The sequence below is a fragment of the Rissa tridactyla genome, chromosome 12 (assembly GCF_028500815.1).
Source record: "Rissa tridactyla isolate bRisTri1 chromosome 12, bRisTri1.patW.cur.20221130, whole genome shotgun sequence".
In the NCBI taxonomy this organism is placed as follows: domain Eukaryota; kingdom Metazoa; phylum Chordata; class Aves; order Charadriiformes; family Laridae; genus Rissa; species Rissa tridactyla.
The window spans coordinates 6148702-6163892 of record NC_071477.1 but is presented as its reverse complement, the minus strand read 5'-3'; the positions used below and the strand labels follow the sequence as shown (position 1 = coordinate 6163892).

The 15191-nt window shown below is 55.9% G+C and overlaps 1 protein-coding gene across 3 annotated transcripts in view; it reads left to right on the top strand.

Annotated features, from left to right (window-relative positions):
- The window catches only part of CDH22 (cadherin 22), a 105001-nt gene that overhangs the window by 67213 nt on the left and 22597 nt on the right, over positions 1–15191 (top strand). For 2 of the 3 annotated variants that reach the window (XM_054218850.1, XM_054218849.1), the window contains exons 9-11: positions 4979–5100; positions 5399–5516; positions 14794–15045. In XM_054218850.1, coding sequence (XP_054074825.1) covers positions 4979–5100; positions 5399–5516; positions 14794–15045 — 492 coding nt within the window. The remainder of the gene's footprint in view (positions 1–4978; positions 5101–5398; positions 5517–14793; positions 15046–15191) is intronic. The other variant, XM_054218851.1, reaches the window with a different exon arrangement.

Here is a 15191-nt window from a genome sequence, read left to right as displayed (position 1 = left end):
CTGCTGGTAATTGAGATGATAAATCTTCCTGCTGGAGACTGGCTTTAATCAGAGCATTGTGTTTGGATGCAATTTAATGACTCTCATGCTGCTGAGTTCGGGCAGGACTCGGGAGAGGTGAGAGCCATTTATATGTTACTTGGCTTAACTGCTGCTTCCACTTTGCTTCCCCTCAGCTGGGAGCCACGTTTTCAGCTCCAGCCTCTGCTGTAGCCGCCTGTGTCCAACGAGCCGTACCCCTGGCATGGCCCTGCCTTGTCCTTGCCATCAGCGCTCCGCTTTGCCATCGGGCAGCTGCCCTGACATCCGCAAAACCACCCTGCGCTTCACAGCCATGGCGCGAGTGCTGGAAAGCAGCATGGCCCGTCCCAGTCCTCTAATCTGCATTTTGTTCTCCCAATTTGCTGAGATAATGAGGATTAAAGTCCACTTTAGCCTCTTCTGGCTTCCCTACTAATGTAAAATTTTTAAATTCAGAACTGTACTAATTTGGTCTTGAGGCAGAAGAGGGTGGGTCGTACACTGTGCCCAACAGCGTCCGTGAGCCGTGTTTTCCCCGGGTGCTGCAGCCACAAAGAGCAGCCCAGGGGCCTCTGGGCTTCCCTCAAACTGCTCTACCCTCCCCCGCGAACGCGGCAGAGCACCTTCCTGCATGCGGTATCGCTGCCCGGCTGCGTGTGCGGGCAGGAGTGCAAATGCTACGTGTGCTTCAGCAACGGTTGGGTTTGGAGCTTCACAGTAGAGGTGCGGGTGTGAAAACGGAAAGTCCTTTATTGTGAGTTTGTGTGAGGGTCTGGCAGGATAGGGACTGGGTCCCAGCGCAGCAGTAACCATGGATCCCCTCCTTTCCTTGGGGAGGGATCCCCTCCTCCCCCTTGGGGAGGGGCTGTTTGCAAGGGCATGTGGCGATAGGACAAGGGGCAATGGTTTTAAACTAGAGCAGGGAAGGTTCAGATCAGCCATTAGGAAGAAGTTCTTTACACTGAGGGTGGTGAGACACTGGTCCAGGTTGCCCAGCGATGGGGTGGAGGCCCCATCCCTGGAGACATTCAAGGCCAGGCTGTATGATGCTCTGAGCAACCTGATCTGGTTGAAGATGTCCCTGCGCACTGCAGGGGGGTTGCACTAGATGGCCTTGAGAGGTCCCTTCCAACCCAACACATTCTATGATTCTGTGATTCCTGCCACGGCAGGGGTGACTGACCATCTCAGCAGTCCCTTCCCATCACTGCGAGCGCCTGCTGCAAACCTTCCAGCCTTTGAGAGCTGTTGCCCAGAGCTTCTCAGTGCCAGGCTTGCAGGCAGTCAGCTGTCCAGAACCCAGGGAGAGGGTAAGGTGTTGACGTTCTCCATCTGAATGTTTAAGACAAGAATATAGTACCGTTCAGGCTATTTTCACGGTTAATTAAGAAAAAATATTTTGGGATGTGGAGGAAGATTCAGCTGGAGCATTTGAGGCTTGGTCTCGGTGTTGCCGTGCAGCAGGACTGTGGCTTTCTCCCGCTCCAGAGCCACGGCACTGCCTGTCCCATCCCATCCCTTCCCTGTCCATCCTGTCCCGTCCCTGCGCTGCCCACCGAGCAGCACCTCGGCACAGGGATTCCGGGCCACGCTCGCTGCTCATCCCGAGCTGCGCCGTTCGTAGCATCGAGGAAAGTGCAGTCGCTGCAGCGTGGAAGCGATGGGCAGAACTCCCGTCTCCCACCCCCGGCAGGCTCCAGCGACTCCGAAATAATTCAGCCCGTGTTGGCAAAGGCAGCCGCCAGTCATCAGCCTGGAGCTGCCGTACTGCACTGCTGTGTTCCCAGCATCTCCCCCTTGTTCTGTGTATTTTCCATGTCTCTTTCCTCAGTCTTTTCAGATTAATAGCATTCCAACTCCTGGAGGAAATGCAGAAAAACGGCATGTTTAATTTTAATTTAGGAAAGCGTTTAGGTAGCAGCCTAGTTTCCTCGCTGCTGTCAATCAGGTTTTCTCAAGGCTGACATCAATTAGTTTAAAAATATTGAATGTAATTTTGCCTGACACAACATATTGCAGCCACTGCAAAATATAATTTATTTTAGAAGAAGAAATAATTAAACTAATTTGCATGTCAGTCAGCTGAGCTGGAATACCGAGGAGAGATGCTGCAATGGAAGACGACTTTTTTTTTTTTTTTTTTTTTTCACCCCCCTCTCTGGTCGCGCTCAGCCTGGTACGTGCCACCCTCCACCTCATCCACGGGCCAGGTGCTGCTTGGCAGAGCCTGGCGAGGGCACGTTCCCGTGCCTTCCCGCAGCCCTCATCCCCCCGGTCCGCGGTACACACCTGCCGAGCCTTTCCTTCTGGAGCCCGCACAGGGGCACGCGCGTACGGTTCCGTGTGTCTGGAGGAAGCACAGGGCAGAGCTTTTGGCCTCGCAGGTGTGAAGTCCGCATTAGTTAGGCACATTGTGCCTTTCGTCACAGATGTACTCCAACTGTCTCATTCGCTCTTCTGCCCGTCATAAATTCAGTTTATGCCACACAATTTACAGAAAACATATTTCAGAGATGCTTTGGAGATTTTTTTTTTTTTTTCAAATACATCCAACCATTTTTCATATTTCCTACCCTTAAATCCAGGTACTGGCTCAAAGGAAGAAGGAGGTTGATAAAGAAAGCATTGGAGGAACCTTTAAATAGATCGTGCTACAGCCAAAAATCAAAAGAAGCCAAAGTGTGCCTCACTGGAAGAGCAGACACCGCCGCAATGGTTGCATTTCTAACCTTGACATTCCTAGAGATGTCAAATTTTAACCCTGTCACTGAGCCAGCAGTAAGCGTGAGCCTCGGGCTTCCGCGATTTTGGAAGGGGCAAAAGGAGAGCTTTTTTACGACAGGGCGCATTTAGAAAGGACAACTGTGCTTTGAGCTGCGCTCAGGGGAGCGGGATGTTAGTTATGGCTCTGGCAGAGGGGTTGGCGCGGGTCCTCGGCGCTGTGCTGCGGTGCGTGGGTGACCCCACTCACATGCACGGCATAAAACACTCCCGGCAGCTGCTCGCTGATGCTGTGGAATGGGAGAGACCTATGGCTACGCCCAGCCCTAAATACGCTGATCATGTCCCTCCTGATGAGGCTGTGGGAGGGGATCTCGAAGGGAAGCTGCCATGCTCAGGCTCAGCCAGGTGTCCCAACCTGGCCCCGTAGGGCCACCATGGCGCGTGCTGTGCCGACAGGTCCTGGGGAGAGTTCGGCAGCACTGGGATCGGCTCCTGCTTGCAGCCAGCTGGGGCATCTGGGAAAGGAACCAATCCTCCAGGTCGCAGTTGGAAAGGGGAGGAGATGAGGTCCTGGGCTTTTTCTCCACCTGGGCTCTTCTTCCTCCTCCTGGGCTCTTCTCCCTCCCTTCTTTTTCTCCCTTTCTCTGGCAGTGCCTCCAGGGCAATGCCAGCTTGCTTCAGAGCTGAGCAGCAGGGATGGTTATCCATCTTCCTGCGGGCTGAGGAGGGGGCAATGAGATGCTGTCGTCCTTCTTGCTGGAATTGAACCCTTTTTCCTCCTGTTTGTGGCTCCAGTGGGCATCAGGCGCACCCCTCCGCCTCCCCCGGGCTCCCTGCCCTGCTGCCTCCCCCTTCCTCTATCCCTGAAAGCGACTGCAGTTTATTTCACTGCACCAACATGCCTTTTAAAATAACACATCGTTCTAGGCTTTTAGTCACGACTTCTGCCTCCCTCCCCCGAAAACAACCATCTAATCACCAGAGCAGCTGGTCTGGGTGAGAAGGAGTGATAACGCGAGAACGGGGTGAAGGCAGCTCTGGGGAGGGGGCTTAGGTTCCCAGCTAATTATGGAGCAGCGCTAAATCTCCTCTCCCCTGGGTCCTCCCCCACCTGATCTGCGGGGGCCAGCATTAATTTTATAGACAAACAGGCAGCAGAGCTCCTGCCCGAGCGAGGAGAGAGGCATCGGGTCTGTCACAGTTGCAACCTCTGGGTGAAACAAAGGAGATGGAGTACGAGGGAGTTCTCATTTCTGGAAGCACACGAGGTGCTTCAGAAAACATTAGGCCCTCCAGAGTGATTTATAATCTTATAGCGAGGGCTCAATGTACCTTTGCGGTGCGTGCCGTGGTGTAGAGCGGCACTGCAGTGTGTGGAGCTGTAAATTTGATCTCCGTCCCATGTACAGAGCGAGCCTGGGGCAGGACCACGCACCCCTGCGGGAGGGGAGCGGGCTGTGAACCCCCCAGGACTGCTGTGAGCCCCCCCCCCAGGACCACTGCCTGTGCGAGGCACGGGCTGGCGAGTTGCGGGGGTGAGGGGCCTGCTCTAGATCTTCCCGCGTGACCCGTCTGTGCCGGCTGGCAGATGCTGCTGGGTTCAAATTCGAGCTGCTGATGGCAATGCAAAAACGGGAGCCAGCGTGCAGGTCCCAGGTCCCAGGGCAGGAGCCTCCTGCCTTGCCAAGGAGGGTTCAACCCTGGCTCACCTGGGTGCGGTGGAGGTGCAGGTGGCAGATTTCTTCACTGCCCTGTGCTCTTAGTTGGTCCCAGCTGTTTCACCTCTGCTCGCTCGCCTCTCAGCTGTGGCTGCTAGCCCCTGGGGGTTAAGGGTCAGGACCCAAGTCAGGGTGGGATGTTCTTGGATCTGAATTTCCTTGTCCCCTTTTGGTGCCTGCTGGCTACAGCACGGATGCTCGTTGGTGGTGACTGACCCTTATCGTGGGGTCTTGATCGGGGCTGTTCAGCTTTTCCAGGGGCAGATCAGGTCAACAGCAGCATTTCAGGAGTCCTTGGTACGCAGCCCAGCGGTTGGTTTTTTTACTGGAAAACAAGTGTGTTGAGGCTCAGTGATGCTCTGCAGGCACCACTGGCCCACAGACAGTGTGTGCCAGGCACAGGCAGAGGTGTGGAGCTGCCATGGCCTGGGGACAGACAGGGACAAGGAGAGTTTGCTCCCTGCTAGCAGCAGATGGCACTTCTTGCTGAAGCTCTGCTTCTTTTTTTGTTTCAGATAATCACTCACAGGTATCGAGAGCCTCTCTCCGTATCCGTATCCTGGACGTGAATGACAATCCGCCCGAGCTCGCCACCCCCTATGAAGCTGCTGTGTGTGAGGATGCCAAGCCAGGCCAGGTAGCGGGTGTCCCCCAGCCCTTCTCATGAGTCCCCAGCAGCGCCTGCAGCTGTCTCATGCTGCGAGCAGCGCTCTGGACCAGTGCCAGCCTGCCCAACCTTCCCCTTCTGCCCAAACATCTTCCCGTGCAGCTGCTGTCACACCGGGAGCCGCTTTGCTGGTGTCCTACAGCTAAGTCTGTCTACAGGGGCAAAGGCTCATCCCTCGCTGTGGCAGAAGCTGGTGATGCTCTGCTGGGCCAGACACTGTGGCGGGGCTGTGGAGGCAGCACTAATTCTCATCTCTTTCTCCCTGTAGCTGATCCAGACAATAAGCGTCGTGGACCGTGATGAGCCTCAGAGTGGCCATCGTTTCTACTTCACGCTGGCACCTGAAGCCACCAACAACCACCATTTTTCTCTGCTGGATATTAAGGGTAAGCCCTGCTGCACCCTGCCCTGTCCTGCAGCCTCCGGGCTGAGCGGCGCAGCTGGTCCTGGGAAGGGGACGGGGCTGTGGGCTTACGGCCATCTGCGCTCAGGATGCTTTGGGCACCCTGCAAGGCTCCTCGCCAACCTGAAATGGTGGGACTGGTCAGCCAGCAGTTTGGATTTCCTCAAGGAGGCTCTGCCAGCTTTCTTCTCTGCTGCAGACAGGTCTAAAGCTCCTCTTGTGCTGGCTGGTTAGCCTTTGATGTTTTCAGGGTTCTCGGTCGCTTTCTTGATGTGAAATCTCCAACCTGCCCGCAGGCAAGGAGATGATGTGGATTTACAGATGAACACGCTCCCATTTTGAGCATTAGGATTTATCCCTCTCCAAGGTAAATCCTGGAGCCGCCGTGCGGGTGGGCAGCCCCTGTGCCCCCAACAAACAGGAGCAGCTCAGGAGTCCTGGGAGGGAGCGGGGCCGTGCAGCAGCCAGCCCTCGGCCGCTGCGGGCTACCTGGGACGTGGCCAGCAGAGCCAAATTCCCCATTCGGTGGTGGCTCAGGAGCGTGGTCCCTCTGTGCTTCCTGAGGCTCATCCTGTCCTCTGGGAAATGCAACCGGGCAGGGCCCGTCTGTTCCTCTGGGAAGCTCTGGGGTTCTTTGTGCCTCTGGACTGAGCGGCTCCCGAGGACCCGGTCCCCGCCTGCTGCTCTGACCGGGGTGCAGGTTTTGCAGACTGCAAGGTCAGGCTGCATTTGTTTGGATGACAACAACCCAGAGAGGTAGTTATCAGGCTGCTTCCTATTTTTGACTGGTGTTTTGGGTGAATTTGGGTGCTGATCACAGTGATATGTACAGCAGGGATCCTTGCAGACACCAAGATCTTCTCCATCCAGATGTGCACTCGCTTATCAAAGGGGCCAGTACAGATGGAAGCCAGCAGACCACGTTGAAATGCGTCTTTGTTTTGTTTTGTGGGGTTTTTTTCAAACCATTTTTTTTCTCTGCTTTTGCAGTTTCATCTGTCGGAAGTCTGATTTAGTTTGTTCTGAGCTTATGGGAGGAACTCTCTGCTGATGTAAGATCCTGCTTGCTCGGTTTGGTTCGGCATTATTAGGGATGGTCAAAATGGAACTTGTAGCAAAAAGCTTCAGGCATAATCATAGAAGGACGGATATTGCTGTGTGTCCTCAAAAGTGCAGCTGTCCCTGACCCGAGACCCTCCCCCTGCACTGATGGGGCAGCTGTTCACCAGACCTTTGCTTCTTATCATGTAAGCAAGCTTTAATCCTCTGCAAGATTTTGCCCCATGCCCAGCAATTAAGTTCCTTCACTTTCTCTGAAGGACCTTATGAGAACTTGCTGAGTTACACCCCGCTGTCTGTCCCTACCCGGACCCCTCGAGAAGCTCCGAGGGGCCCGGGGCCGCGCTCCCTGCTCTGAGCGATGTCTGCCACGGCTGGGTTGCGATCCCAGAGCCATCACTGCTCCTCCTGTCTGGCAGGAGGGACCTGGCCAGGGCTGGCTGGAGCTCAGGGGGGGGCTCCTTTGCTGCCTGGCGCTGTGCGGGGTTCGCCCCCCATTCGTTCAGCCGGGGTTCACCAGCAGCAACCCGAGAGCTGGCATTGCAGGAGGGTGCAGGACGCAGGCTCGTGCGCCGCCATCTCCTCCGGAGCTGCTGCTCTCTTGAGTGGGACGAGGCTCTCGTTGCACAGGGTAATCCTTCGTGCTAAACGATCTCACCAACTTTGCATGTGGTGCAACACTGCATAAAATGAGTAAAAGCTGGCATCACCCTCCCGCCTTCTGTTCTCGGGAAAACAAATGCTGCTCCTGCAGGGTTATTCCCAGGGTGTTTGGAGACCCTCCCAATTGCCAAGCAATGCTGTCTTCCACAGCAAGAGGAGGCGGCTGCCTGTGCAGATGGAGGCCCCCCTCATTTCTAACGTGTGTGCGTTTTGGTGTCATCTCCCTTCCTTGGATTTTTCCCTTCCAACCGTTTCTCCAGCCCATGGAGCGCCCTGGGTGCGCTCACCTCCGCCCCCTGCTCTCCTGGGTTCCCTTGCTGCATCCTCCTTTGTCCCCCCCTTGCCTCCCTCACGTGCCTTCACCCCTCTTGCACTTGTCTCTACTCCTCCACATAAATATCAGTGGTGACAAACTGCTACCACCAGCCCATCTGTTTCTTTGTACAAATTTGTAGCCAGTTTTGAAACGTGATTTATAAATATTGCTTTTGCAGCCAAGGAGTGACACTGATGGATGTCAGCACAGATGGATTCACTAAGCTCTTGCTTAAATCCTTCTCTCTTTTGCTTTGCACCTACTTCCCTCGGCTCCTGCAAGGCAGCAGAAAGCCACCTCGGGAGGGTGACTTGTCCTCAGCACGGCAGGGACCGGCGTCTCCTCGGGAATGCTCCCATTAGAGTTCATCAGGCAGGGCAGGGCTGGTAGCTGGGGAGCCGGGGGGGGGCTACGGCCAGCAGGGAGTTAACTACGAGCTGCCGGAGAGGTGTCCGAGGGGTGGGCTGCTTGGGCAGGCACCTTGCCAGCAAAACTGACCCCACAGGAGGCTGGAGAAGCAGGAGAGTCAGATAAATCATAGAATCATAGAATGGTTTGGGTTGGAAGGGACCTTAAAGCCCATCCAGTGCCACCCCCTGCCCTGGGCAGGGACACCTCCCACCAGACCAGGTTGCTCCAAGCCCCGTCCAACCTGGCCTTGAACCCCTCCAGGGATGGGACAGCCACAGCTTCTCTGGGCAACCTGGGCCAGGGGCTCACCGCCTTCACAGAAAAGAATTTCTTCCTGATATCCAATCTAAATCTACCCTCCTTCAGTTTGAAACCGTTACCCCTCATCCTATCATTACACTCCCTGATAGAGTCCCTCCCCAGCTTTTCTGTAAGTCCGCTTTGGGTGCTGGAAGGCTGCTGTAAGGTCTCCCCGGAGCCTTCTCTTCTCCAGGCTGAACAACCCCAACTCTCTCAGCCTGTCCTCATAGCAGAGGTGCTCCAGCCCTCTGATCATCTTCGTGGCCCTCCGCTGGACCCATTCCAACAGGTCCATGTCCTTCTTGTGCTGAGGACTCCAGAGCTGGACTCAGTACAGTGTCAAAGCGCAGAGCCCCACCGCCCTACTGGGAGCAGAGCCAGGCGGGGTAGCGCAGGAGAGGACTCTGAACGCTGCCTGGGCTCCTCCAGGGCTCCTAGTGGGCAGCGTGGAGGAAGCCTGCAAGGGCTATAGGGAAAGCCCAGGGTGATCAATAATGCAGCCTGTCCATCAGATGAAGAGCTTGTGGAGTGAGTACCTGCTGGTAAGTGGGCGTGTGGTGACAGTGCAGGTCTGCTGCAGCCTGATGCTGTCAGGACACGCTCAGGACACTGCCGCTTGCCCAAACCCTGCTGGGTCTGGCCCCAGTGCAGCCAGAATTGCACGGAGTGGGGCTGGTCCTTGCAAAGAGCCTGCAGTTCACCCCTGCGGCCCTGCTCGGCAGCTCCCAGCGGCATGCAGAGCTGCCCCGGCTCTGACGCTCTGGGTCAGAGCTACAAGAGCAAAAGGTGACCCTTGCAGGAGACCTGAATTATAGCTGGTTTGCAGGAGTCAGGCTTTTGGAAACAGCGCCGTTTCCTACTGGTATCTCTCTCTTCTTGCTTTTGTTCTGTCCAAGGGAGTGCTCAAGCACTTCCTAATTCATCAGACAAGGAATAAATGTCACGTGTGGTAACGACAACCCCAATCCAGAAGGAAGATGCCCAGCAAATGAAGTGCCTAAAGGAAGAGATAGAATTGGAAAAGCTGACCTCACCCAGGTCCAATTGGTGCCATTCCAAAGGCATTCACCGTCCTCTGCCTCCTAACTCACCTTTTGCTGGGTCTTTCTGGCCTGAGAAAATTGATTACAGAAGGATCAAAGGCAATTAAAGCCTGAAACCATGTTCTCCAAGAAATGCTAATTGTGTTGGAAGGGATGGTAGAAAGCATCCAAGCCCAGCAACCTGGAAGGGGTGCTAGATAATCTGGAGCGACACATGGAGCTACTGACTCCAGAGCTCAAGGGCTAGGCGAGCAGATGTCTGAACTCTCTGCAGGTCTCATTAAGAGCATGTAATGGGTGATAGAAGATCTGAAACTCATAACAATCAAAAGAAAAATGTTAGGATTTGAGGATTGCCTCAGGATAGAGGAAGCCTCTCCAGCCCCACAGGGATGCCGTTCTCAGCACGAGCAGCGCGGATGCTGATCTGATGGCAGGGGGAGGGGTGAAAAAGAGCACCAAATCTTCGGGGGGGCTGAGCACAAGGTCAATGAACAGCAGTGGTGCTGTGGCCTGGCACCCAGAGAACTTGGGAGAAGGAAGAGGCAAAAGGGAAAAATGGGATTATTCTTCTACCAGCTGCGCCTGCCTGTGGCTGGAGCGGACTCTGCTCCTTTTGGGCAGCTCCAGTGGCAGCATGGCCATGGGGTCCAGCCGGGAGCCATCTACACCTCCCCGGAGCTGGCGTGCCCGGGCACCGGAGCTGCAGAACAACTGCCGGAGAAGGGGAAGGCAGATGCTCGTGTGGCCTCGGGAGTGTGGGAGAGGGCAGGGATATCAAAACCCAAACTGGAGGTAGCTCGCTCCCTTCTGCTCTCCTAGCGCCGTTCAAGATTGAGTTATGAGAAGGATTTATTTGTTCTGTCTTTGAAGCTGCCAAGAGCCTCTTTGGAGAGGGAGTCGGAGAGACTTAATTATTTTCTTATTCCTAGTGATGTTACGCTACCACCAGAGCATATTGTGTTCCAAAACTTTCCTCTTAGAGCAGTATTGACTGGTCCCTGCAGACACTCAACCCACCTTGGTTTCTGCCTCGTCTGGTGACTTGCTCCTCAAGCAGACAGAGGTGCCATCTCCTGTCTGTCACACAAGCTGGCATGACACGACATGGGATAACATCAATGAGGGGTCAGGGAGAGGGTGGCATAGGAAACATGCAGAGGAGATGACAGTTTGTGTAGCAAGATGGCAATGATAGTAAACGGTTTGGCTTGGGGCTTCAGGGAACACACGGTGCAACCCTTAGAGCGGTGTGACCATAGCACAGAGGACTGTGCAGGGGCTTAGTCTGGGCAGGACTGGGCAGGAAAACCTAAGCGTGGAGATACAAACTCAACTGTGCAGGAAAGCTGGATTAACGTCTGCTCAAATTTCAGTACCACCTCCTGGGAAACGTTGCTCCTTAACCTCGTGACCCCAAAAATGGATTTAGCAGGAAGCTGCTGCAGAGGAAGAGGCACGGGAGGCTGCAGGGCCCGGCCCGCGTGGCTTTTCTTTGCACCGACTTGGGCTGTGCCGATACAAACACACCTACGCCAAGCCACGCATCCTGAAGCAACTGCCTTGGGTCAGCTGCATGTAAAGAAACAGCTGTACCGAGAGAAATTACATCATTTTGTAGGAAGTTGCTTTGGATGCATTTTCCCGGATCTGGGCAAAAATTTTCTTCACTTCTATTGTCAAATAGACTACATTGCGTGGCAGCAGCACTGCTTTTTCTGGAGTATCTCAGAAGGGAACACATAAGTCTGGAAGTAACAGGGGTGTAAGAGCAGCCCAGGATGTTGGGGAGCCGTGGGCGCAGCGGGGGGGCAGCAGGGAGGGGGCTGGAGCCTGGAAGGGGCTGGAGTCTGCCTGAGGGGGGTCTGGCTCTCCAGCCCCCGTGAAAAACGTTGTAGGTGTAGACATGACATTTCTGTGGATCTCCCTCCTGTAGAAAGTGCTCATGTCATCTTGTTTGGGAGAGAAAATGTAGCTTTGTGATGTTTGAAATAGCGTTTTGCAGTAGGGATTTTTTGTATCTCTCCGTAGTGCTGAGTTTGGGGTTACAGAGCAAGACCTCAGCCCCTTCCTGAGCTGAGGGTTCTCAGAGCAGAGCTGTCTGTCGTGCTGCTGACAGATTTAGGTACTGGCTGCTTTATTTTGACTTTGTGGGTTCAGCAGTGAAAATACTTCTCCTTCCCGTACGGGGAGGTGAGGGGGCTCAGCGCTGCGACGTGCTGCCTGAGCAGCCTCCGCTGAGCCGGGGTTAGTGGCCACCTCCCTGCGACTTGGACGTGTGTTTCCCCTTGATTTCTAGAGATTGTTTCTAAAAATACAGCGTGCCTTGTGGCAGGTCCCTAACAGGAGCTGGAGCTGGCTGTAAACAGGAGGGTGTCACCAGCCTTCTGCTGTATTTCCCAGGGGGCGAGGAGCTGGTGCTGCACCTGCTGAGAGAGCTCCCAAGCACAGCGGTTCGTCAGGCCTGGGCCAGAGACGGGCTGAGCAGCACCTGGAGGAACAGGGCTGTGCACGGGCATCCTCCGAGCCAGGATCCGACCACGAGCTCAGGCCGGTTACTCAACTGGTGTGATGGTGCCAGTGGAGGCGACCTTCCTGGGCTGATGGCCAGAGCCTTGGGGGTGCTCACAGCAAGTGGGTCTGTCCCATTTGTCCTGTGGCTTCCTCTCCACTGCATCCAGATGCCCGAGGCTTATGTTTAGCTGGGCTAGCTAGGAGTTAGTCCTGGCCTCTTGCTGAGATGGTGCCATTAATGTTATTTATATCTCCCTGCTATGCTGCAGCAAGCTGAGGGAGCAGCACCAAATGAGATCTTGTTACCTTTGTGCAAATGATTAGCATAACAATATTATTTTTTTTCCTAGCTCATCCTTGGTAGGCAATAGGCAGCTTCTCTGCTGCCAGCAGCCTGCTGCACTTGCTTCATCCTCTGTGCCTCCCAGGGGGCTGGTGCTCCCCTGCTCCTCCCGGCAGCTCTGCGGAATTCCTCTGCGCTGGGGCCACGTCCTGCTCCAGGAGTCTCCGCGGCAGTGGCAGATGTCCTGCAGGACCAGGTGGCTGCCCAGGCAGAGGGTCGGTGGTCCCTGCCTCGCCTACAGAGAAGCCGGGCAATGCGTGTGGGGACAGAAAGATGGTGCTCTCTGCTGTGGGCGATCCCCTCCATGGGCTGCCGGCGCTGCAGCACTCGGGTCACGTCTGGCTCGAAGCACGGGTTGGTGCTGGGCGCTGCAGCCTCGCAGGAGGAGTGCTGGCATTGCATGCAGTATCTCCCTTCCAAGGCAAACCGTCCCCAGATCAACTCACACGAGCATTTGCCTTACTGCCGTCTTCTGCTCTGTGCTCCTGAGGATGTTGCCTGCCTGAAGTCTGCTGCTGCGAGCAGGGATGAGTGAGGTTACCTGGAAAATTCCCTTAATGGATAAAAGATGCTACATACAAAGGAAGATGTTTTTTTTCTAGTGACCTGCAGCACAGTTCTGTGTGCACGAATAAGATCTGGTTTTGAATATCGCCCTTGTGGCATTCAGCGCAGCCTCCAACTGTTGGCTGGTGTGGTCTTCTCTCCGGTGTCCTTGCCTTTTCCCCCCTGAGCTCTTCAAGGCAGACCTGTGCTCTCAGCTGAACTGGAAGAGATGACTTTCTCCCTGTCTCCTTTATGCTGGAATCCCAGCTCTCCCCAGCTAGGGTGCCAAAGGCTCTGCTCTCCCCAGCCACAGGGCCGTATTCTGGCAATGCAGAAAACTCTGGTGGGCTGAGTCCAGAAACCTAATGAGAGGAAGCAGCACTCTGGTATCTGAGTGCTGTTCTGGGCACAAGCCCGAGCACTGCTTCTGGGCACGGACAGCCCATCTTCCTCGCTCTCGTTGCACCTAGCCATGCTTGGCTCCAGCACACGCTGGGTGGGCTTCACCTCTGCACCTTCATGTCGGCATGGGGGGCACAGATTGCCCCAGCTCCTCTTCCAGACTGCCCTGAAGCAGAGACCAGCCTTGCCCTCACGTGGCCTTTGCTGGGGTCGGTTACAGCACTCATGAGGTCTGTGCCTCAGCCGTTTGTACTGGCAGAGCTGGGCGAGGGCTCAGCACTGGGATCCTGGCACACTCTGCCCAAAACACTTTGCCCCCAGCCCTGAGCAGCCCGGGTGGAGATGGGCTCTGTGCTCTGCTCTGCCCCGGCTGCTGCGCGGTGCCTCCGGGATCTGCCACGCATCCCGTCTGGCTGGTGGATCGTCCCCGTCCCGCGGCTCGGCATGTGCCTGCCCCCCTGCCCTGCTCTTGGCTCATCTCCTGTCCCCGCCGTGCCCCGAGTGCTCCCATGCAGCACCCGATCCATACGGCAATTTCCGTGGTGGCAGGCAGCCCGAGAGCCAGAATTAGAATAGATGTCTTTTCCGATCGAAGAGCTGATTGATACAGAAAGGGGCCAGTCCAGCATAAATCAGGTGCAATAAGGAGAGAGTCTGTAGACAGCAGCACCCTGCTGTGAGCGGGCCAATCTACGTTTTATTAGATAAAGACTGCAGACAGTCAGCAGCGACTTCTGACATCTGGCCGCAATAGTTGAGCTACTGTTCAATCCCTTCCCAGCTCTGCTGCTGGCTGGCAGGGAGCAGCACGCACGAGCAGGGAGCCGAGCTGATTTCCAGTCCCTGTTCCTACCCTCCCTCCTCCGGGTCGCCTGGGCACAGCTGCTGCTTGGGTTCGTCTCTGGCGCCGGGGCCCTGGAGGGGCCCATGAAGTGGCCGTGTTAATGGGATCGTAATGGGTTATGCTGTGCCGGCTGAGCCCCTGAAACAGCAGGGTTAGAGCAGATGGGAAGGAGGATGGCTGGCTGGGCTGGGAGGTTTGGAAGGAGGTCTGCTTGCTCCTTCAGAAGTTACAAAGGATCCTGGGGGTATTTGGCTCTCCGGCTGAGGCAGGACCCTTCACCCGTGGCTCTCGGGTTTGGAAGCAGTAACTGCTCTTGCAGGTTCAGTGCCACCTGCAGACCCCCATCCGCTCCGGTCTCCATTCAGCAATTCATTTTTATTCTGATTCCTGCTCTGTGCCACTCTCAGAGGGTCTTCTGGAAGGTTTTTTCCCCTCTCTCTGCTCCGACTTCGTTGTTTGTCTGCACAGATCAGGCACTCACGTGCCGTTGCTCCTGTGTCGGGTTCGCCATGCCCTGGGCGTGCTGGCAGGGGACACACCGGGCTGACCCCAAGGTGCCCAGCGAAGGGGAATGTGCTAGCACGTAGTGGGCCCCTCCAGGCACTCGGGCTGCTGAGGGGCTGCGGTGCAGGGGAGCCACAAGCTGAGTCCCTGCTCCCCTGTGACGGAGAGGAGGGAGGCCCCATCCCCTCTTTGGGCAGTGGCTGGAGTTGGCGCACGATCAACCCCAGTTTGTCTTGAGTGCGGAGGAGCTCAGGGCGAGTCCTGCTGGTTGTGCTGTGGGAGTGACTTTGCTGTGGGTTTACTTGTTCCCTGCAGACAACACAGCTGCAGTGCACACGCAGAGGATGGGCTTCAATCGCCAGGAGCAGGATGTGTACTTGCTCCCCATTTTGGTGGTGGACAGTGGCCCCCCGGCCCTCAGCAGCACGGGGACTCTGACCATCCGCATCTGCGGCTGTGACAGCAACGGGGCCATCCAGTCCTGCAACAGCACAGCCTACGTCATGTCAGCCACGCTGAGCCCCGGTGCCCTCATCGCGCTGCTGGTGTGCATCCTCATCCTGGTCGGTGAGTGTCCGCCTGTCCCCTGGCCTCCTCCCGTCCTGTCGCTTCTCCTCTCCATCCAGCATCGCACCAGCGAGCGCAGGCCGTTGCTGTGGGCATGGTGAAGGCTCCTTTGCCACCTCTCCTTTTCTCCTCTCCATCCCGCATCA